General features: G+C 40.8%; 1 protein-coding gene across 2 annotated transcripts in view; it reads right to left on the bottom strand.

Moving 5' to 3' along the window:
- Window positions 1–8,782: 8,782 nt before the first annotated feature.
- Window positions 8,783–24,476, bottom strand: part of rnf24 (ring finger protein 24) — a 30,655-nt gene continuing 14,961 nt past the window's right edge. For both annotated transcript variants that reach the window (XM_056408481.1, XM_056408482.1), the window contains exons 3-6: window positions 22,345–22,387; window positions 21,589–21,630; window positions 15,098–15,177; window positions 8,783–12,960 (exon numbers count right to left, since the gene is read on the bottom strand). In XM_056408481.1, the coding sequence (XP_056264456.1) occupies window positions 12,819–12,960; window positions 15,098–15,177; window positions 21,589–21,630; window positions 22,345–22,387 (307 nt within the window). In that variant the 3' untranslated portion in view covers window positions 8,783–12,818. The remainder of the gene's footprint in view (window positions 12,961–15,097; window positions 15,178–21,588; window positions 21,631–22,344; window positions 22,388–24,476) is intronic.

Below are 24,476 nucleotides of genomic sequence, written 5' to 3'. Positions count from 1 at the left end.
AGGAGAAGCACAGCGCACCCAGAGAGAAGTAAGCCGCACACAGAGAGAAGCAAACCACAAAGAGAGAAGCAAACCGCTGTACGATCAGATTGATAGCTATGGAGGACATGCATCAACAAACAACGATCACCGGAGAAATGCAGCTGCCGGAGGCTTTCGCGCAGAACTGCATAATCCGTGATGATAAGGTTAACATCAGCGAGGGCGCTCAGAAGATCCAGGCCTGGAGATCTGAGCCACTCGAGGAAGACCTTTGCGGGCAAAGGCCTCGGTCAGGGCTCTGACCGAGTTGATGGATAAGAACAAGACCACGTTGGATCAAACCCTGAAGATCGGGCAGGAGGAAAAGGTTGGAAACATCGGGACGGTTGTTACCAAAGAAGAGTTGGCTGAGGTGATCCAGGCCTGGAGAACAAAGCCACTCAGGAAAGACCTTTGCAGGGCAAAGGCCTCGGTCAGGGCTCTGACCGAGATGGATAACAACGGGATCATGATGGATAACACCCTGAATATCGAGGAAAAGTTTGAAAACATCAGGATCAACTTGATAAATACGGCAGGTTCGGTTTATCAAGAAGACCACCTGATTGGAGAAATGCAGCTGCCGGAGGCCTTCGCAGAACTGCATAATCCATGATCAGAAAGTTAACATCAGCGAGGACGCTCAGAAGATCCAGGCCTGGAGATCTGAGACACTCGAGAAAGACCTTTGCGGGGCAAAGGCCTCGGTCCCCGTTCAGACCGAGTTGATGGAGAACAACAAGATCACGTTTGATAAAATTCTGAACCTCGAGCGGTTAGAAATAAATCGGCTTACTGTTGAAAATGAAAAATTGAGAAAAACACCAGCCCTGAAGAACACCAGCGACCAGGAGACTCTCAACATTTATCATCAGAAAACAGAAAAGCTGAAGAAAGACCTTTGGAAGTGGAAGCAGAGAGTTACGGCTGTGAATGATGAAAAGACTTCCCTTCAAAGTGAGCTCCACACAGCCCAGGTTAACATCAAAGACCTGCTGGAGACCAACGCTTCTCTCAAGGAGACAGTGAACCGGATGCCTCTCGGTCTAAAGGCAACGGACAACACCCAGGTGGTGTTGGAGGAGAAGAACACCTTCCTCAAAACTGAGCTCCACACAGCCAAGGATAACATCCAAGATCAGCTGGAGACCATTGCTTCTTTCAATTCGGCTTTGACCCGGGTGCCTCTCGGTCGAAAGGCACCGGCCAACACCCAGGTGGTGTTGGAGGAGGAGAACACCTTCCTCAAAACTGAGTTGAAAGAAGCCAAGCTCCAGCACAGAAGATATGCCAAGATCATCGCTGATATGACTCAGCAGTCTACTGATTGGATCCTGGAGGTACAGGATGCGACAAAGGACCTGGAGAATGAGAGGATCACCCTCCGAAGAGATCTCCACACAGCCCAAGTTAACATCAAAGACCTGCTGGCGACCAACGCTTCTCTCGATGTGGCAGTTAACCGGGTGCCTCTCGATCAAAAGGCACCGGACAACACCCAGGTGGTGTTGGAGGAGAAGAACACCTTCCTCAAAACTGAGCTCCACACAGCCCAGCTCAAGATCAAAGACCTGCTGGCGACCAACGCTTCTCTCAATGTGGCAGTTAACTGGATGGCTCTCGATGTAAAGGCACCGGACAACACCCAGGTGGTGTTGGAGGAGAAGACTTCCCTCCAAAGTGAGCTCCACACGGCCCAACACCAGATCAAAGAGCAGCAGGATGAAGCCAACGCACTGGCTGAATCCCTTTGCAGGTGGAAGCAGAGAGTTACTGCTGTGACTCAAGAAAAGACTTCCCTCCAAACTGCGCTCCACACAGCCCAACACAAGATCAAAGACCAGCTGGCGTTGGAGAAGCAGAAGACTTCCCTCCAAAGTGAGCTCCACGGCCCAGCTCAAGATCAAAGAGCAGCAGGATGAAGCCAACTCACTGGCTGAATCCCTTTGCAGTTGGAAGCAGATAGTTACTGCTGTGACTCAAGAAAAGACTTCCCTGGAAAGAGAGCTCCACACAGCCCAACACCAGATCAAAGCCCAGCTGGCGTTGGAGGAGCAGAACACTTCCCTCCAAAGTGAGCTCCACACAGCCCAACACCAGCTCAAAGCCCAGCTGGCGTTGGAGGAGCAGAACACTTCCCTCCAAAGTGAGCTCCACACGGCCCAGCTCAAGATCAAAGAGCAGCAGGATGAAGCCAACGCACTGGCTGAATCCCTTTGCAGGTGGAAGCAGAGAGTTACTGGTGTGACTCAAGAAAAGACTTCCATGGAAAGAGCTCCACACAGCCCAACACCAGATCAAAGCCCAGCTGGCGTTGGAGGAGCAGAACACTTCCCTCCAAAGTGAGCTCCACACGGCCCAACACCAGATCAAAGCCCAGCTGGCGTTGGAGGAGCAGAACACTTCCCTCCAAAGTGAGCTCCACACGGCCCAGCTCAAGATCAAAGAGCAGCTGTAGTCCATAGCTGCTCTGAATGAGAAGGTACAACAACATCCGCTCAATCAAGAGGCAGCCAAGGACCAGGAGACTCTCAAAATCTACCAGCAGAAAACAGAGAAGCTCAAGAAAGACCTGTGGAAGTGGAAGCAGAGAGTTGCTTCCCTTCAAGGTGAGCTCCACACTGCCCAGGTTACCATCAAAGACCTGATGGAGACCAACGCTTCTCTCAATGTGGCAGTGAACCGAGTGCCTCTCGATCAAAAGGCACCGGACAACACCCAGCTGGTTTTGGAGCAGGAGAACATCGCCCTCAAAACAGAGCTGCAAGAAGCCAAGGTCAAATATGCAAGGACCATCGCATATATGACCGAGGATTCTTCTGTTCAGCTCCGTGAGGTACAGGCTGCGGCCCAGGACCTGGAGAAGGAGAGGAACAACCTCCGCCAAGATCTCCACGGGGCCCAGGTCAACAACAAAGAGCTGCTGGAGACCATAGCAGCTCTTAGTGAGATGGTGAAACAACATCCGCTCAACTTAGAGGCCGCAGAAAGCACCAATCTGGTGTTGGAGGAGGAGAAGGACTCCCTCCAAGAAGAGCTGAAAAGAGCCGAGGTCCAAAACCAGATCTATGAAAGGACCATCTCTGATATGACTGAAGAACACCATGTGTTGATCCTTGAGACACAGGTAGCAGCCCAGGACCTGGAGAGCGGCAGGATCTCCCTCCAAAAAGATCTCCAGACAGCCGAGGCCAACAACAACGACCAGCTGGAGGCCATAGCAGCTCTGACTCAGACGATGAATCAGAAGCTACTGGAGCTAGAGGGAGCACGCCTGGACCTGGACCAGAAGACCGCTACCATCGAGGAACAGAACATCATGTTTGAAGATATCAGACGAGAGAAGGAGGCTGAGGAAAACAACAAGCTCCCGTTGGAGCAGGAGGATACCTCCCTTCTTCAGGCCACAGAGATCCTCCAGCAGCCCGAGATCTCCAACCGCCCGCGGGGGAAAAAATGGTACCAAAAGATGAACCCATTCCACAAACATCAACGAAAGACAAAAGGCTAGAGACAACAGGAGCCACAAGAGACACAAGAGACAACAAGAGACACAAGAGACACAAGAGACAATAAGAGACAGTAAGAGACAACAAGAGACAACAAGAGACACAGGCCACAATAATGGACAAAAGAGAGAAGACACAAGCGACAATAGAACTATGTTGCTGCATGTCTTGGCTAGGTTGCCCTTAAAAACAAAGGGGCTCACCTGGTTAATAAGGCGTCTGAAGGCGTCTCCGGCAGACGAATGCTGGCCTATCAACGTCTTCTCTCCTTCTCTGGCTCTATCTCTGCAGCCAGAAGATCATTTAACAGAACCAAAATTCAATCTTTCTCACCACAAACAACTCTTTATCCTTTCCAGCCTCCTAGACCACCACTGCAGGGTGGGGAAGGAGGAGATGTCCTCCTTCAAGGGATCTCCTTCCACACTTCTACCGAGCCACTTTGGAAAGAGGAAGAGGGAGATGAAGAAGAAGTTAATGGAAGTGTAGTGAGAGAAGATGTCTCTCTCGGCGGTAACGAGGAAGACAGCGGCAGAGACGATGGAGAATCAGCTGCAGATGAAGAAGCAGAGTTGGGAAAGCCGATCAGCGTTATGAAAAAGTGGCGCTGGAAACAGTGGTCCAAATCGGATCTTTAAAAGTTTTATATGATTTAGGATCTCTTTAAACCAACTGTTATGTGTCGGTGGGAGAACGTGTTTCCACTTCAAAAGTACGAGGTGTCTAGCTAACGGTGTCGTGAAGGCCAGGAGGCGTCGCCCTGCCGATGGCAGGTTGTGTGGGTGTGTAAGCGAGTCAAGTGAAACCGCGAAAAGCCATAAAAGCTCAAGCGGGTAAACTCAGGCAAGTAAACGCAGCATACGGCGCTGAGAGGATTCAGAGTTAATGTGAGATGGGATCGTTGAGAATTTAGTACCGATGTCAAAGAAAAGACTTTACGGTGTTTAAAGTCATACGCGGGTAAAGCCATGGAGATAAGCCGCTAAAACTCTCAGGAGTAAACGCAGCTTAAGGCGCTGAGAGGATTCAAACTTTTATTTCTTTTTGTTTTGTTTTTTTAATTTTTTTTAATTTACTTTATGATTTTGTATTGATTTTTGCAAACACAGGAATGAAGAATAATACCACTTCCAAGAAGTTGGGGTATACAGAACGGTGTATACAGAACATTCAGGCGTTTGGAAAAATACAGATACAAAGTCATGAAGGAGGGATGGGGGGCTTTAATCAGTGTTGTCACGGATGCCAATATATAGGAGACAACTATTTCAGTTTCTTCGAGCATTATTGAGTATTTCGGCACAACACACATAGAGAACCAAAGCGCACAGAGAACCAAAGTGCACTCAGACAAGATCAACTTGTTAGCTACAGAAGACATGTATCAACAAACAACAGTCATTGGAGAAATGCAGCCTTTCGCGTAGAAACCCTGCATCATCCATCAAGAGAACGTTACCACTAGTGACCACGCTCAGAAGACCCACGCACGGAGAACTGAGCCACTGGAGAAAGCCCTTTGCGGGGCTAAAGGTCTCGGTCAGAGCTACGACCGAGACGATGGATGAGATCAAGATTTATAAAACCCTGAAGATCGAGGGAGAAACATCAAGATCGAATTGATAAATACGGAGGCTTCCGTTGATCAAGAAAAGTCATACTGGAGGTATGCAGCTGCCCAAATCATTTGAGCAGAACCCTTGCATAATCAACCAGAAGGTTGTTACCATCAAAGAGTGGGCTGAATTGATCCATGCGTGGACGTGGACAACTCAGCCACTCAACAAGCCCTTTGCGGGGCAACAGGCTCGGTCAGGGATCTGACCGAGATTATGGATAACAACAAGATCAAGTTTGATGAAACCCTGAAGATCGATCCGCAGGAAAAGGTGGAAAACACCAAGATTCGTTTTATAAATACGGAGCATTCCGTTGATCAAGAAAAACATTTAATCCGAGAAATGCAGCTTTTCGCGTAGAAACCCTGCATCATCCATCATAGGAACGTTACAACCAGTGAAGACGCTCAGAAGACCCACGCACGGAGAACTGAGCCACTGGAGAAAGCCCTTTGCGGGGCTAAAGGTCTCGGTCAGAGCTACGACCGAGATGGTGGCTAACAACAAGATCAAGTTTGAGAACACTTTGAATCTCGAGCGATTGGAAAATAATCGTCTGTGACTAAAGAAAAGACTTCCGTCCAAACGGAGCTCCACACGGACAGGTCAACAACAAAGACCAGCTGGAGACATAACAGCTCTGAACGAGACGGTGAAACAAAGGCCGCTCGACCTCAAGGCCGCTCGACCTCAAGGCCGCGCGACCCCAAGGCCGAGGATTCTGAGAGGATTCAAACTTTTATTTCTTTTGTTGTTGTTTTGTTTTGTTTTATTTTGTTTTATTTACTTTATGATTTTGTATTGATTTTGCAAACACAGGAATGAAGAATAATACCACTTCCAAGAAGTTAGGGTATTCAGAACGGTGTATACAGAACATTCAGTCGTTTGGAAAAATACAGATACAAAGTCATGAAGGAGGGATGGGAGGGGGGGGCCTCCAAAAGAAAAATGGCACTGGTAATGGTACTCCTGGTTTACTGGGATGGGGTTCGATACCCTGAAGTGTCGGTAATCGGCTCACTGTTGAGAATGAGAAACTGAGATCTGCCTTGAAGAACACCAACGACCAGGAGACTCTCAACTTTTATCAACAGAAAACCGAGAAGATCTATTTATTTAATTAATTCATTTAATTAATTTAATTTATTATATTTATATCTCCTCCGTGAATCGCCACCTTAACGTGGTGGAGGAGTTTGAGAGGCTCAGTGATCCCGGGAGCTATGTTGTCCGGGGGTCTCCCAAGGCAAACAGGTCTCGGGTGAGAGTCCAGACTAAGAGCGGTTCAAAAACCCTGATGAATAGCAGCACACGAGCTTCAGCTACCTCGCCCGGACAAGGGGAACGGGCACCCTCCCGGAGCCAGACCCAGGAGGGAGCTCGTCGTGAGCATCTGGTGGCCGGGCTTTCGCCTATTCATTTAATTTAATTCATTTATTTAATTTATTATATTTATTTTACTTATTTAATTAATTTATTATATTCATTTATTTACTTTACTTTTTTAAAATTATTTTATTTATTTATTCATTTCATTTAATATATTTATTTATTTTACTTATTTATTTTAGTTTTATCCTAGTTAACTAGAAATTAAAATAACCCACAAGCCTCCAAAAGAACAAAGGCACTGGTAATGGTACTCCTGGTTTACTGGGATGGGGTTCGATTCCCTGCAGTGTCCGGCTACTTTTTTGGCATAAACGTGGTTTAATATTTTCATTGTCACTGTTTCTGAAAATAGTGTTTCACGCTTTCTACATTCACTAATAAGTGATATCCTCCAAAGTTTGACTGAATGAAACAATCACACGTTATCGAGCATCACGAGACTCTTTATATATACAGGACTGTCTCAGAAAATTAGAATATTGTGATGAAGTTCTTTATTTTCTGTAATGCAATTAAAAAAACAAAAATGTCATGCATTCTGGATTCATTACAAATCAACTGAAATATTGCAAGCCTTTTATTTTTTTTTATATTGCTCATTATGGCTTACAGCTTAAGAAAACTCTAAAATCCTATCTCATAAAATTTTAATATTTCCTCAGACCAAGTAAAAAAAAAGATTTATAACAGCTGAGTGTTTGTCAAGGCTCAGGAAACCCTTGCAGGTGTTTCGAGTTAATTAGACAATTCAAGTGATTTGTTTAATACCCTACTAGTATACTTTTTCATGATATTCTAATATTTAGAGATAGGATATTTGAGTTTTCTTAAGCTGTAAGCCATAATCAGCAATAAATCAGAATAAAAGGCTTGCAATATTTCAGTTGATTTGTAATGAATCCAGAATGCATGGCATTTTTGTTTTTTTAATTGCATTGCAGAAAATAAAGAACTTCATCACAATATTCTAATTTTCTGAGACAGTCCTGTATATATATATATAGATAGATCTATCTATCATATATATATACACACACACATATACACATATATATATACATGTATATATATAAATATATACACACATATATATACATATATACATACACATATATACACATACATATATATACACATATACATATATATACACACATATATATATGTGTATATATACACATATATACACATATATATATACATATATATACACACATATATATACACTCATATATATATATACATACATATAAATATATACATATATATATACATATATACACACATATATATATATACACACATATATATAAATATACACATATATATATATATTTATATATATGTGTGTATATATATATACACACATATATATATACACACACATATATATATATACGTGTATATCTATATATACACATATATATACACATATATATATATACACACATATGTTACCTGCACTGCACGTGGGAGAAACGGTGCACACAAGTGATGCGGTCACTCGCTTTGGTCTGAAACCAAAAAAATCCCCCAAATCTATCTCTGGCTGTGTGAGTAAGAAAGAAGGGATCTTACCAGACCTCTACAACCCGCCCGCATCTCTGCTGGAGGCTTGCAGCTCTTAGCTACTACATCAAGTCAAATGTATTCAAGTTGCATTGTGGGTAACGTAGGCGCTCGACTTTTGTGGTAAATCATGAACTCGACAATGTTATAGGTGTAACACTCAGCCTACATACTGTGCCTATGGTATATTTCAACAGTGCTATATACATGTTATATTAATACAAGTAACAAAGGCTTGAGACGTGAAGGATCAGTAAGGTAAACATTTCACACTCGATGTCTCTGTTTATGAGCGTTAAATCTATCTTCATATATCCTTTTGAAGGCATAGACATTATTGAGCATGATAAATCTCAGTCGTGAGACCAAAAGAAAAATGTGAATATTGTCATCATATCGACAAGTATTGCAGATCATTTACGCTGTTTCACCACAAGGTGGTAGAATTACACAGGATGACCATGGCCAACTTTACAACTTCCATGCTACAAGGTATTCATGACGTTATTAGTACATCTATACATATCTAACATATTTGTGTAAATTGTTTGTGAAAGAAAAATTATAATTTTGCACCAAATGCTGTACACCTGAAGCAATACATAATATCCGATCATATCATATTGAAAGACTTTTGGACTGCATGGAAGAAAAAACGCCTGAATCTTTCAAAAACTTGGACATTTTATTTACAGTTCAAATATACATGCAACATTTTCTTTAAATTAATAAACATGAAATTAGCAAAAACAAGAAAAGAAAAATAAATGCTTATTTTTTTCTCCAAAAAAATAGCAATATACAAAAATAGAGCTTACAAATACTGTACAGGAAGTTGTCTCCAAAAATATTCTGTTGCAGAATTCTAAGTTGTAATAACAATGTCTGTGAGAGCCACAAACGTAATCAGTGTAATTAAAAAGGGGTCTGTGGGTAGGGGAGGGGCTCTGGGGTACACTGGTAAAGGTAGCATGGATTGTTTGAAACGAGGAAGTTATCTGTGACTTGGAAGGGCACGAGAAGGGCCTCGCAGGAATAAATAGCACCATGAAAACAAGAGGAAAGTTGACTTTGGGGAGGCAGTGATAGAGATTTTTTTTTTAAATGGTCTGGTTGCTAAAACCAACCATGTAAATATAAGGACACCCTTCATCAATAGAGGATGTTGGTAATACATTCCTTTTAATAAAACCATTTTTTCCATATTCTTCTAGAGCACTGTCTAACTTCAAACATTGTGCCTTGAAGACAATCTACTCTTGAGTATCAGTACATTTTTTATATCTAGTGATGTCCCTGACTGGTATTTTTTTCTTGTCTATTTTTTAGTGTTGATAACTCAGAAGCAGCACTGACGTCAATGATTCCAATTTCAGTGGCGGGGGGCATTTCTATATTCATTCTTCTTTGGCCATAATGTGACAAAAGAAAATCTCCTTTCCTTTAGAAATGCATAACAATCTTTCTTCCTGGTTGGGGCTTTATTTCATAACAGTTCATTTTGTATTGGCACTTTGTTTTTAGTAGGATTAGGACGGCACAGGATGGAAACGGGGTAAAGATGTCTACAATCTGACACAACACTTAAAATGGCCAAATGGCAGGAAGTGTTCAGCTCCCATTTGGTTGATATGAAGGAGCATTTCTTTGCGCTTCGTATGTATTAACACACGACTACTGTCTACACACATTCAACAATGGTGATAACACTGACAACATGACAACAGAGCAGGCTTTCACATTAGATCTCCTCCTCTTGTGTTTCTCTCGTGCACTTTACATTCCGAGACAAATCCGTGAGCAGGAACACAACTTTAAGACATGAATCATTGAGCATCAAGATATGACGTCTTTCAGGGACAGTGGTAGAAATACACGCCGCTGTATAGTTTATATACAGCGGTTTGGAGGATAATGGCTAAAAAGAAAATGTCAGTTATCATATTGTAAAATTTGCAGTATCGTACAAATTCATTTAACCCTTGTGTTGCCTTAGGGTCATTTTGACCCGAATCAATATTACACCCTCCCCCCGCCTTAGGATTAATTTGACCCCATTCAATGTTTAATGTCGGTGTCCTTTCGGTAGTCAACAAACAAACATAAAGTGCCTCACACTTAAACTTGGAAAACAATATTAATTCTAATAATTTTCTGGAGGTTTTAATTGCTGGCGTCAAATTGAACCCAAAGGGTAAAATATGTTAGTAAATATAAAGGTAACAGGAGGGTGAAACATTGAATCGGGTCAAAATGACCCAAAGGCGGGGGGAGGGTGTAATATTGATTCGGGTCAAAATGACCCTAAGGCAACACAAGGGTTAAACAGTGGCAGTGTCTTCATAACCGAAGACTAATAAGCGAAAAGGTACCAAACACTATAGTTATGTTGCTTATTTCCGTCAACATAAAGCCACTACCTCTTCCCTAACATGCAATATGAATGAATCTCTGATCACAAAGTTAATCATTAATAAACTGTAAGTTTGAAATGGCCAACTAACACATCCCTGGTCTTGTTTTTGTAATTGTTGCTGTATTTGTTAAAATAAGGCTAATGTGAAGAATATGTTTCTTGAAATCTAAGTTGCTTTAAAATGTTAATACTTTCTTTATGTCCGAGGACTGGACCTTGAAAAGGGCACGGGACTACCGACTAATACGCTACATACAGGATAACCAAATCCTTTGTCACTTTGTAAGCTGTGCTGGGAACCCGTGAGATCTAGTTGGTGTTGGAGAATAAAGTCTCACGGCGAATTTTGTGTTCTTAAAAGAAAAATCTATGTTCTGTTTTGATTTATTCCAAAAGACAAAATAAAAGATATACAAACAATTTTTATTCTGAATATAAGCCTGTTTTCGCTTGTTTCTTTTTTCATCAGTAGTGTTTGTAAACATAAAACATCATGGAAACAAACCCTTTTTATCGCGCAAAACACATTGAGAAATGTGATTTAATTGTATTTCATTGTGTTAGTTAACATTATTTATGGTGGGACTATTCTTTTGTTTATTTATTATTTATTTTTGTTTTAATATTTGGATCAGGGATTGTGCCTATAATGAGAATGTATTATTATTTGTCCCTACATTTCCCAGGTTAAAGGACATCTCCAACATATCTTAAATCCATCACTCCTGACACAGCACAGTTTTTGTAGCTGCCCTTTTCAGGTCAGCACATTGACACACAACCCATTTACCAAATTCAGCAAACAAGGGATGAGGACAAAAAAACATAAACACAAAAGCTGGCAGGGCTTAAGAGTTACTATATGTGTGGCACAAAGCAAAAACAGAAAGAGGGAGAGATGAAAGCGCCAGAATACTGCAGCCAAAAAGCAGAACTACCCTTTATGTATGTGTGTGTGCATGAATGAAAATGCTGCTTCATTACAACCTGCTGACCCCTGCCACTCCCTTTGTGTGTGTTTTACCGAGTCGTGAGTATTTCTTGACCGAAAGAGATGCTGATTATCTGCTGAGGGCAGTAATTCTGGTGCAGGTGTTAATCATCCACTTACTGGTTCACTCTATGCAGCTGTACCCAGTAATTATTATAAATACAACAATAAATACAAATACTCTACTTGGATGGATGCAAAAAAAACCGGCAACTGTGTATGCAGAACAAAACAAAAGCGGAACATTTATGTTATGTGTTTTAGACACTTGCTTAACATTGGTTTACTTTGTTGTGTAAAACAGTTTTATGGATAAAGCTCCAGGTGTCACACACTAATACTGGTTTAAATAATCACAGTTGTTGAAGTAGTTGCTTGAAACTGTGATTTCCTTTTGGAGAGATTGTGAATTGTTTTTCTGGGGTAAGAGGATGTACTGCACTTGTATATGTTGATCGGTTCACTCTATCACCTTCCTGTATTGACAGAATAATAACAAAGGATAACGGCAAAAGTCACATTGTAATGAATGACAAACAGGCCATCAATGAGGGGGAAAATTATTTCGGCTTAGTGTGAAGAATTCTGTTTCAACACATTTAAACCTTTCACATTTAATCGGACAAAGTCTCAAGGTTGCTTTGAGCTTCATTTTGTATGTGTGTGCACTTACAACTAAAAGCATTATCCACATTTCATGACCTGTCTACTGACAGGTTTTGTTGTCCCTTTCAGATATTTTGCTTTACAAATCAAAGTTTACTAATTAAAAATCAACACCCATGTGGCTTTGTACAGTACATCAACTAATAGTTAATGATAACATATAAAACATAACCTTGCTACTAGAATGACAAGCAATTAAGGTTTGCCTTATCATAAAGTGCTTTAAAAAAAAAAGTAAAACAATTTATATTTTAGTGTACTGTAGTTCTTGGCCCTCCTGGTCTTATGCTGGTGTCTCCAGAAAAGTGCTTTGGTTGAGAAAAAGTTATCGACCACGTCTTGGCCAACAAGGACACTTTTTCAAGATCAACTGTTTTCTTCATTGTCCGCGAAAAGAAAAACTCATGAATACAGTCGATTATCAGTCAGAACTGATAGAAGCAAATCCTTTTGTGAACCATTGCAAGAATAAGTTGATAATGGCGGAAGAGTCACAGTTTTTGTGAGTGTCTGTCTCCGCTCTGTCCACAGATTCATACCAAAGGTGTACCTGTACAAGTGGGAGTATGAGTGATGGGATGTGTATTTGTGTGTGTCTGTCGTGTACTATATGTGAGGAGGGTTGGAGGCTGCTACACCAGGTTCTCGATGCCGGGTAGAGGCTGCTGTATTGGCACCGGGGCATCCATGTTGCCGGCCTGCTGGGCAAGCTGCAGGACGGGCATGTTGCACAGCGGGCACACTTTCCTCACCTCCAACCACTTAATGAGGCACCTGGAAGAAAGCAAAGGCAGGGAGCATATGGTTAAGGCAAAAACACAGAGGAATGTAAAGGGGTACAGAAAATTAAAACTTGGGTTAGCTTGACTTGTCTTGTTTTAGGACACAAACTACACCAAATCAGGTGTCCACACTTACAGGGGGCGGCTTTAGCTCAGTGGGGTAAGAGGGTCGTCCTGCAACCGCAGGGTTGTGGGTTCGATCCCCGCTCTCCCCATTAGTTGCAAGTCGAAGTGTCCTTGAGCAAGGCACTGAACCCCCAGTTGCTTCCCGGGCGCTTCACCGCAGCCCACTGCTCCTTAATAACTAAGGATGGGTTAAATGCAGAGAACTAATTTCCCCTTGGGGATTAATAAAAGTGTATATTCTACATCTGCTTACAAGTTTGGCTGGCTTATGGTAAATGGTAAACGGCCATGTACTTGTAATGGTCCCTTTCTAGTCTTCCAGCCACTCTTTAACAGTACGCCATTTACTTGTACACTGAAACATTGGTGGAAGGGGCTGCCATGCAAGGTGCCATCTGCATATTGTGACCTAACCATTCAACCACCCATATCATGTGTATTAGTGTTGTATGGTATCATAAGCGTCTTTGTGTATTCAGAAAAGCGCTATTTAAGTATTAATTATTTTTATTATTCTTTCATGATTAATTTAGCGTATTAAAACATATTGTATTGGCACATGTGTAAATCTATAAATAAAAATAAATCGTGGTCAAGAAATGGAAAATACATGTTTGCGTTGATATAGAAAAGGTGTAGACCGTTACACAATCTGTCCACCAGAGGGCCCTGACAAACGTATCTATACAAATAATCTGTACACATACAACATCCCTGTCCCAGGACCTTGTAGGTCACACACAAAACCATTATTCAGGATTTTTACACATTTTGACCAATGGATTTCCATGACTTTTCCATGACTTTTCCATGATTTTAAACCAAATTTCCATGACCAAACTGAAATCTCGGTATAAATATGAACAATTTAGAAAGTGTTGCGTATTAAGAGCGTACGCCGGCTTATATTTTGAGCGTCTTTCTTTAAAAACATTAATTATTTAAAACTTGGCGTAAATGAATGACTTTTCCAAAACGTTTATGATTTAAGTTTTTTCCATGACTTTTCCAGGCCTGGAAATGACCATTTAAAAATGTCATGACTTCTCCAGGTTTTCCTGACCGTACGAACCCCGTTTATTGTGAGATTGTTCTGCTCTCCAGCTGTGGTGCACTGTAAATCACTGAGACAGAGACGGGGGATGTACAGTTTTAATAAATTTCCAGTCTGGTACTTCATATTACAGTTGCACCAAACAGCTCTCTGATCGAGAAGTAACTTAAAGTGAAACTGAAGAAAACTGTGAATTAATTGGTTAAATCGAAATGTAAAACATGGTTTGGTTACAGCTTTACCAATGTAAAGACTTTTGATTTGCCATTGCTAATTAAATATCGTTGGGTTTTGGACTGTTGACCAGAAGAAAAAACAAAACAATTTCAGAGTAAACTATTCAACCAGTAATTTAAAATAAAAGAGAATCAATCAATAATTACAAGATAGGCTGCTCTTCAAAGTTGAATGTTTTTTGTTTTCCCTCGGAATGTTTATATAGTGGATTCAGTGAGTTGTGACCCTGCTACTGAAACAGGGGGGGGGGGGGGGACTAGGCCATGAGAGGTGTCTTGCTGACATAAACAACTCAGTTGAAATGGTCAGGGCACGGGGGGAGGTGTGGGGAGGAAGTTGGCTAAGGCCATACAACATGTGCTGTGAATCTCTGCACCTGATCAACACTTGCCTTAGGCTCTATGTTGTACAAAATATATATAATCATTAACGTGTTGTTATTGTCATCACCAACATGCAGTCCATCCAGGCAATGACTTGAAAATTACATCGCTCTAGTCTCTGAGAATTGTGTCTCTTTGTTGTTGTTTTATTAATGTTTTCGTTATTCTTTTTTCTATCTCCTATGTGTCTCGGATAAATTCCTAAGAGCCCGTAAAAATACATTAAAATGTACTACTTTGATAAGGAAAACTGTAATGATCCACGTTTCTTTTGGATGTGTGCACTCGTGTGTATGTATCCATAGGTGCACACAAAACCGTATACTTACTTCCTATGAAAGGCATGTTTGCACGGACAAATCCCCAGCTCGTCTTTCTGTTTGAACTCCTCCAAGCACACTGCACAAATCTGAAAGGGAGAGAAGAAATTAGAGATATTGTTCTGGGGATGAGAATGGAACAACTTTGAATGTGTTGGTTGTTCTCTGGTATTTGTTATTTTCTCTGCCGTCTTCATCAGAATTTTGTGTTGGTGGTTTGGAAACAAATTATTCAAGAAACCAAGGTCAGGCACTCATGGAAAAAGATAACTGTGGCCAACATCTGCTAAAAAATTACACAAACAACAGAATAGTAACTGACTAACTGTGTTGGGTTTTGTAACTCTGACTTAACTCAAACTGGGGACTTATTCAGGTTTCCTTTATCCCTTAGGAATTCCTTTTTCCCCAGGTTACAGGACTTAGAAAGACTGAAACATTTGAAAGACAGCCACAGCCATGAAAGTGGACTCACATCACAGCACACAGGACAATTTGTGCATTTTAAAACGTTATCTTTGAAGGAAAACAGAGACATTGTCACTGATTATCCAGCTCATTTCATTCTACCCAACTCTATGGGTGAATTGTCTCAGTGCTGTTGGCTTCTGCCATAACAGATAAAACTATTACATAGTAATAATGGATGTCCTTTATGCCTGACTGAGGCAATCTTGATGGACAGGATGAAGTCTTTTTGGTCACTGTTTGTTTTACACACACACCCGTTCAACAGGCAGGATACAACAAGTCTGCCAGCTAGCATTAGCTCATTGTTATGGATATGTGGGACAGGATTATTCATTGTAAATCTGGATAAATAAGTACAAAATGTCTTTTTAAAATACTGGAAATGTATTTTTAGCAGACTTTGCCATTTGACAAACACTGGGAGAATGTTGGTAAGCTTCCTTTTTTTCCATCTATTGGATGTATTTGTATTTATTAAACAACTGACTGCTGGTTTATTGTTGTTCTACTGAAAATACATGAGGAAAGTTGCTTTGTGTGTACACATTATTCAGTGTATTATGGGTATCATACAGGCTGAACCTTCCAGATAAATAGACAATCTGCTGAATCAGAACTAGATGAGAACATCTTATGGCTGCAATCTTCTTGTTTTAAAATCACACCCAGAGCTACTGACCAAAGGTCTGATCTGGCATAAATCTAACCTCCCAGAGAAACTCATTATTGACAGATGAAAAGAAACGACTGACTGACTCCACCCCTTTTCTAGACCAACATTCGAGTTGCAAGAACAAGGGTAAGGAACTGTTTTCAAATTGTGAAAAAATTGGCAGAAATCCTCACCTCATTCCCATCACAAAACATTATCCAACCAGTGGGTGACATTTCAATAAAAGAGGGTTCTAATTTGGCACACGGTTATTTTGGCTGTCTAACTCGCATCCCAGCCTTTATCCACAGTATTTTTTCTCAGCCCTACATTATGGGGGTGGATGAATGAGGGATGAAAAGGACGACATGAGGGCTATTCTCTCCTGATGATTTTTGGACACAGCAATTCTCTGTTAAGATGTCTGCTTTGCTCTCTTTATTTGTGAATAGATCAGTGTTGGTGTTCCTCTCAGGGCCTTGTCTATGTTGTCACACTCACTGTTGAGATCTGACACCCTTCACCAACTATTGACAGAATATCTTTCTATGCTGAAAATTAACATATAATATAATTCTAGATAAAATTGTTTGAAACCCTCTAATAGTGACGTTAGTATTGACTTAAATATGCTGTCTGGCTCTAATACAGATGAACATGAGTGAAGGGTTTTAAGACCAACTAACACACATTCTTTTGAAACAAATGTGACAATAATATTCCACAACCACACTAATTTACATAAGGTCAATAATTAGGTTTTCAATTCAATTAAATTCAGATTATTTAATATAGCCCAATATCACAAATTTCGAATTTGCCTCAGCGGGCTTTACAATCTGTACACATACGACATCCCTGTCCCAGGACCTTGTAGGTCACACACAACACCTCTATTGTGAGATTGTTCTGCTCTCCAGCTGTGGTGCACTGTCAATCACTGAGACAGAGACAGGGGATGTACAGTTTTAATACATTTCCAGTCTGGTCCTTCATACAGTTGCACCAAACAGCTCTCTGATCGAGAAGTAACTGAATTGCCCCACTAGAGAACTGCGCTCACTAAATGCGGGGCTACTTGTGGTTCCTAGAGTCTTAAAAAGAAGGATGGGAGCCAGAGCCTTCAGGTATCAAGCTCCTCTTTTATGAAACCAGCTTCCACCATCAGTCCGGGAGGCAGACAGTCACCTCATTTAAGAGTAGACTTAAGACTTTCCTCTTCGATAGCACTTATAGTCAGGGCTGAATCAGGTTCACCTGATCCAGCCCCTTGATATGCTGCTATAGGCTTATAAACTGCTGGGGGACGTTTTAGGATACACTGAGCACCTATCTCCTCTTTTCTCTCTACTTATGGATGCATTTTCATCCCTCCATTGCACATTATTCACGTCATAAATCCTATCTGCCTGATGGATCATCGAGGTCTGGATCGTGGAATATGCCTACTACCAACTATGCCATGGCCCTGCTGAGACTCCGCCCACTCCTCCTTTCTACCTCCATCTACCTGATGGATCGTGGAGGTCTCAATCATCAAGGCATCAAGGCATCTATTGCACCTGTCCATCTTGGAGAGGGATCCTCCTCTGTTGCTCTCCTGAAGGTTTCTTCCCTTTTTTCCCCGTGAAAGGGTTATATGGGAGTTTTTCCTGATCCGATGTGAAGTCCTGGGACAGGGATGTCTATATGTACAGATTGTAAAGCACTCTAAGGCAGATTTGCAATTTGTGAGAATGGGCTATACAAAATAAACCGAATTGCATTGAATTAACGTGGAGCTGAAAAAATTGTGAATTAATTGGTTAAATCAAAATGTTAAACATGGTTTGGTTACAGCGTTACCAATGTAAGAACTTTCGACTTGCCATTGCTAATTAAATATCTTTGGGTTTTGGACTGTTGACCAGAGAAAATATATATATGTCAGAGTAAACTATTCAACCAATAATTTTAAATAACAGATAAAGTATTAATCAATAATTACAAGATAGGATGCTCTTCAATGCTGTATATTTGTGTTTGTGGTTTGCACGGAGTGTGTGTTTCCTCAATAAAACAGCATGGCTTTACTTACCACACACTAAAATGAAAGTTTATACTGTGGATGTATTTATCCAGGGTTCATTCATAACTAAATGCTCATTCATAACTGAATGAACCCTGGAGGCTTTAGCTACAATTTTCATGCAAAACCAATGTACTTAATTACATGGAAAAACATTACCAGATCATGGATTTGATCAGAGAAAAAATATGTGGTCCAAACTTATGTGGAACAAACCGAACAAATTTGATCGGGAATAAAATAATGTAAAATTTTCTAAAATGCTTGGTTCAAGAGAGCCAAGCAACGGGATAAGATGAACTATAGAACCTGGACTAAAAAAAGGGCTAATCTTCAAAAGCTTTTTATGGCCACAATAAGCGAATTGTTGTAGTTCACAGTTTACATCAATCAAAATACTGAGTTTAAATCTGTGCAATTCAGTCTAAAATCATGTCTACAGGGTGATCTTTCAGTGTGTGAGCCTTTAAAACGAGGTCATCCACCCAGGATAGCATGTGTGTTATTATTGTCCTTATACAAATACAGCTTGGTAATTCCTTCAGTCTTCACTCACATGACACCTTCGAATGCTTTCTTTTAGTTTCTAACAACATAAATAGTACAAGACTGAGGCTTGATGGAGCAGCGGGAAATAACAACACTGATGTCAAGAAACTGTGTTTTGCCACGTGTCAGATGGTATTGTTCACATTTAATTTGCACTACGGTGTTAAAGGGATAGTGTTACTCACGGCAAAGCCAATGCGTCTGCTTAACTCACCGACTTCAGCTTGCAAATCTCCAACCAAGGTGAGCTGACATACAGTGTGACATAATAACAGTAGAGAGAACACTCATAACTTAACCACGAGATGCTAGTTTTCACAGGACAGTGTGTCAAAATAGATGCACTGAATGTCAAATAACTAACAATGTGTTTGCCGTCACTGTTGCCAAACTAGACAAAAGCCATAACATTTCTTCTTTTTACATTAAACGGAAGCCCAGAAATACAAACTGTGCTGTGCACATAGTCCACACCATTCCTGATATCTTCTGACATATCATATGTCTGCTTCTGATGCACATAACAAAAGTTGCTACCAATTACTACCAAAGCTGAGGATGTTTATGTTCATAATACCACACAGATTTTTTTTTTGCTCCGTCCCGATGTGCGGAGACACGCCGGCATCGGAGCTCTGCAGCGCGCGAGACAGAAATGACATGCTGTTGTGTAGATACGATCAATAACAGATGGCTGTTTAGTTTGTTTAATAAAAGAACAAATACGTGCTCTTTAAGAAAAGGGACCTTAAATTACTTCTGCTGTAATTTGGCGCTATAGAGAAAATTACAGGGTGGCGGGCGGAGATTTCAGGGGGGCGGGCCAATTTTTTTAAATGTCATGCGATCTACCAACACTACGCCGCGATCGACTGGTAGATCTCGATCGACGTATTGAGCACCCCTGGTGTGTTTGATGGATATATCCAGAAGGTTACACTGACTCAGCAGTATAACCATGTTAAAAAGATACAGATAGAAGCCAAAGACAGTGTAAAAGTGAACCAACACATTACCTGGTTATCAACACTGTTCCTTTAAAGCCAGATAGATGTTTTTTTAACTATAACAATTATTAAAAAGCAAAAGCAGCATATGTATATATTCGGAGCATATAAGTGCTAGTTCTAATTAATGATGTGCTAACACCTTCTGCTAATGTTAACTAGCCCCCATGAGGTCCTTTTCATCCCTCATCCATCCACCTCTATAGTGTAGGTCAGCGATTCCCAAACTGTGGTACTGCAGGTGGGCCGCGAGAGGTCATTTACAATAAATAAATAAAATGTTTTTAATTTTCAATTTTGAAAAGTTTGAAATTAATATACAAATATTTATGATTTAAATTACGTGTTATTCTTTTATCTGACCTATTTTTCTGACCGCCAAACAAAACAATGTCAAATAGGGCGCCCTCTTGTAGTATTAGTTTATGTTTTGATCAGAGTTGTGATCAGCGCCGCCGCTCCCATAACGCGCACTATGCGCTGCGCGTAGGGCACCGAGTCCTGAGGGGGCTCCACAAAATCGGTAAAAAAAAAAAATTATAATAATTATAATGCCGATATTATTTCAGTCCAGAAATATTAGGCGCCTTTTAGGCATGTATATCACAAAACAGGCAGAACAAGAGATATATTTAATCGCTCAGCACCCCCCGTTAACACTTCTCGGGTCGCATCGCTCTGTCTGCCGTGATGCGAGCCGACACATCCGCGCACACAGCAGGGTTTTTCCTGGGTCAAAATGGGTCTTCGGTGCTCCCAAAATTTTCATCTTTTCATACGCGTCGGGCTGTTGAGTGAGTGATCAGCAGCTGGCCGCTCAGACAAGTCGCGCACCTCACAGTTGCGTATTGATCAGACAAGAAGACACGCTTATCAACTCCAGTGTTTCCCCGACTATTATAACAGGGTGAAATCTGACCACCCGTCACCCTGTAATGTTCGTCTACCCCCCGTCAACTCTTCTCGGCTCGCGCGCGCCAGAGCTCCGATGCCGGCGCGCGCCTCCCTCAGCCGGGATGCGCGCACACAGGTTAGCACACCTCAACATTAAATTACGGCTTAGGCGCGCGCCCACATTACGGCTTAGGCGCGCGCCCACATTTTCTCTATGCGCCCCCCCCCCCCGTCAACAACGCGTCGTCAACGCTGGTTGTAATTTAAGGCTTGGGTGGGCCGCAGAAGATTTTCAGATTTCAAATTGGGCCGCGGCATTCTTGAGTTTGGGAACCGGTGGTGTAGGTCTTTACGTCAGTTGTAATGTTTTAGGAAGTTACATCATCTTCCAACCTCTCCAAATAACGAGTATCACTTTTAATCGTGCCCCAGAAACAATCTTTAACCATGACTAGCAAATCTAAACTGATTGCATGCATAATGAAGCAGAGACAGATATTTGTCGGACCCTTGTTGGAGTTATATATGCTATGGGTTTGAGGGCGGGACTTAGCATATGGGTAGGTACTTCTAGCCCTTTATATGAAATCAATAGAGAGCCCAGTGAGTCATGGCAAAACCATCATAACTGCACGAGAAGGACCTGAGTAAATTACCAACATTGTAGCAAAAGCATTGCTAAATTTAAATAGCATTTTGTTGTATCATCTCATTTGGACTATCATGTGCACAGTGTATACTTGTACGGGTGGATTACAGAATGTTCCCTACATGAGATAGGCCGACTGGTCAAAGAGTGATATTTTGGAAATGAGTTCCATCAACTAATAATAACTGAACAAAGAAGATGACTGCTTACCTCATGCAAATTTAGTTCTTTGACTTTTTCTTTCTGGATGACCTAAGAGGCATAATAAGAGATACAGAAAGGTTAGTCATTGGATGACATTAACAATGTAATATGGTGACAGAAACCAGTTCCTCTGAAAGTAAAATAAAAGACTGAGCATCTAATATTGAGTGTTTGAGGAATAAACAACCATACAGGCTGAAAAGGGCCACAGAGATATGTACTACAATATAGTTTCAGTTTTAAAGTAAATTCATGGGCACTACTAATGCTTGATGGGGACTGTGTGTGTGTGTGTGTGTGTGTGTGTGTGTGTGTGTGTGTGTGTGTGTGTTTGTGACAATTTACAGAGTTTATGGTCATTGCAATATATACTATGCCAACGTGTGTGTACATGTGACATGTTTGGGTGTTCTTCTTGCATGCATATATCCCCTAATTGAAGGGTATGAGAGTCATGTACATGTCCTCCATCATCCCCTCTTACTAGCTTTGCAGACCACACTGGCATGCTCTATCCCAACAAACTGTGAACCTTATTTTTCCAGTTGAGCCCTTCAGTTTAAGGCCAGACATTTTCGGAGAACCTGTAAATATTTTTAAAAGGCCCAAATCTATTTTAATCCAACCTGCAGCTGTCAGAATGGTTTGCAAATGCGTTTTTGCACCAGTTGAATTAACATTTAGGGACCAGAGGGGCTCACCAATATTTTCACATTTTTAAAACTGCATTGAGTGTGTTTGTGTGTGTGGGTGTGCACTCACTTGTTTGTATGCATATAGCTCTTTGTGCGCCTGGTGCCGTAACCTGGGGAGACGCAAAAACAAAACATATTTTTGATTAGTCAGCGTCCTTCAACTGAGTATGTTAAATAGAGAGAAAGTAGTCATACAATCCTGAAGGAAAGAACAATGACAAACATGGATGTAATTTCCTTATAAATACCTTCTGACACTCAGTATTGTAATGTGTCACTGTGGTACCAAATAGGCAGACAAAACAATTCTAAATCCAAAGAGATCAATAGTAATTTGGCATATACAAACTGATAATGCATATAATTTATCACAAAGGGAGACAGACAAAAACAGGAAGAGCAGTTTTTCAGAGCAGATCTTTATCTTGAGACAAAAATGTTTGGTTTGTGCGTGTTCTGCATGAGTTTCAAAGAGGATATGATTCTCAGGCTTATGTCAATACATATCAACTGGATTAACTAATTAGAGTGTAAATACAAAAATAAGATATCACCTTACTGAACTCTATTCAATATTTGTTTTGTTTAGCAAGATGATAGAAAACCACGTTACATATTATCAGATATTCTTAAAAGACTGTAGGTCTTAGACCAGACATTAAGTAAAATATAAACTCACAATATCACTAAAAATACATTGGATCAGACATTAAAAGCAATTTTGTAGATTATTGAGGAACTCTTGCATAATGGTTCAAGAGGAGAGTACCCACAGATACAATCAATGTTTATGGTTTATTTCAAACTCTTGGGGTAGCATTGCTCTTGTAAATGAGCAACAGAAAAACATCTCCAAACAAAAAGAGAACAGAAAGAGCGCTGGATAATAAAATAATGTAGGTACTGAGAATGAGAATAATATGTAGAAAAAAGGGACAAAAACAAGAGAGATAGGAGAAATTCATAGGTTTGTAAGATTTACCTCCATTACAAGTAACCTTAACCTCTCGCAGCAGAGTGAGAGGGATCTGTAAAACAAGCAGCAGTCTAGGAGAACAACTGACATTTTGAAAGAGGTCAGCAGGAAAAGGTGCAGAGACTCCCAAGGGTAGGGGACAATTTGTCATGGTGAGGGGGTTGTGGGTGACGGATGGGGGTTGCTCAATGGCCCTTAACTGCAATGTCAACGTGGGTAACATTAACCAGCTGAGAGAAACAGTTGTCCAAATTGACCATCCTCTCAAAATATATTATTATCATTAATCGCCTGTAGTCAGCGTGCTACTCAAAATTAAAAAATTGTGTGAGAGCCATCATTATAGTGTGTCACCTCACTGCACATTCATAAGCACTAAACTTTTACAGACTTGTTGTTACAAAGATCTAGGTTTATTTACATTGCACATGCATAAAAATGTAGGCTATGTTTATGAGTTCAGCATTCAAGAACTTATGTCTCTTACTTTTGGAAACACCCCATGCTCACGAAATACTTGCTGTAATGTACACTGCGTATTTAACATATATGTGAGTGGACCCAGGACTCACTGTTGAAGGTGGTTGAGTATTTCTGTGACAGTCTGCCTTGTGTCAAACTTTGTGTGAGTGTTTGTCTGTTGGAGTGATGACCATCACACGTCAACTCTAGAGTAAATTCCTTGGTCCCCTCATTCTCATCTCAGTGTAAACAAGCAATGACGCTTACTGCACAGAGACTATAGGAACAACCTCAGAGGTTTAAGTAAAGCTTGAGCCAATTTGTAAAAGAAGGATATTCTTACACTGTATGGAGGCTTTCATTTTTACCATTTGTCATGCATTAAAATTTTTAGACTGCATCTTTAGATGCTCTTTATCGAGCAAAAATGCTCTTTTTGCTTTGTGTGACTAGATCTGGCCACATTGATTTTCATTGTTGGATCATGACAAAGTCATAAAGTGTCTTTTCACAGTTAAATTAAGAATTGTAGGAATACATTAGTAGTTAACCTACTTACCATTTGCCCTGCAAGATAGGATATCGCAGGGTGACGAGGGGGGACTTTTATTGGGAACTGCTGCTTCTCACTGTCTTAGATAAAACATGCTGGACAATATTTCTGTTCAGTTAGCTCTTGGTATGTGAAAACTCTGCAGCCACGGCAGCCAGGACAACTTAATTAGACCAGTAGTATTAAATAGAGGGTCAAGGGAATGACT

This window comes from Pseudoliparis swirei, chromosome 24 (genome assembly GCF_029220125.1).
Source record: "Pseudoliparis swirei isolate HS2019 ecotype Mariana Trench chromosome 24, NWPU_hadal_v1, whole genome shotgun sequence".
NCBI classification, from domain to species: domain Eukaryota; kingdom Metazoa; phylum Chordata; class Actinopteri; order Perciformes; family Liparidae; genus Pseudoliparis; species Pseudoliparis swirei.
This window is presented reverse-complemented; position numbering and strand designations above follow the sequence as displayed.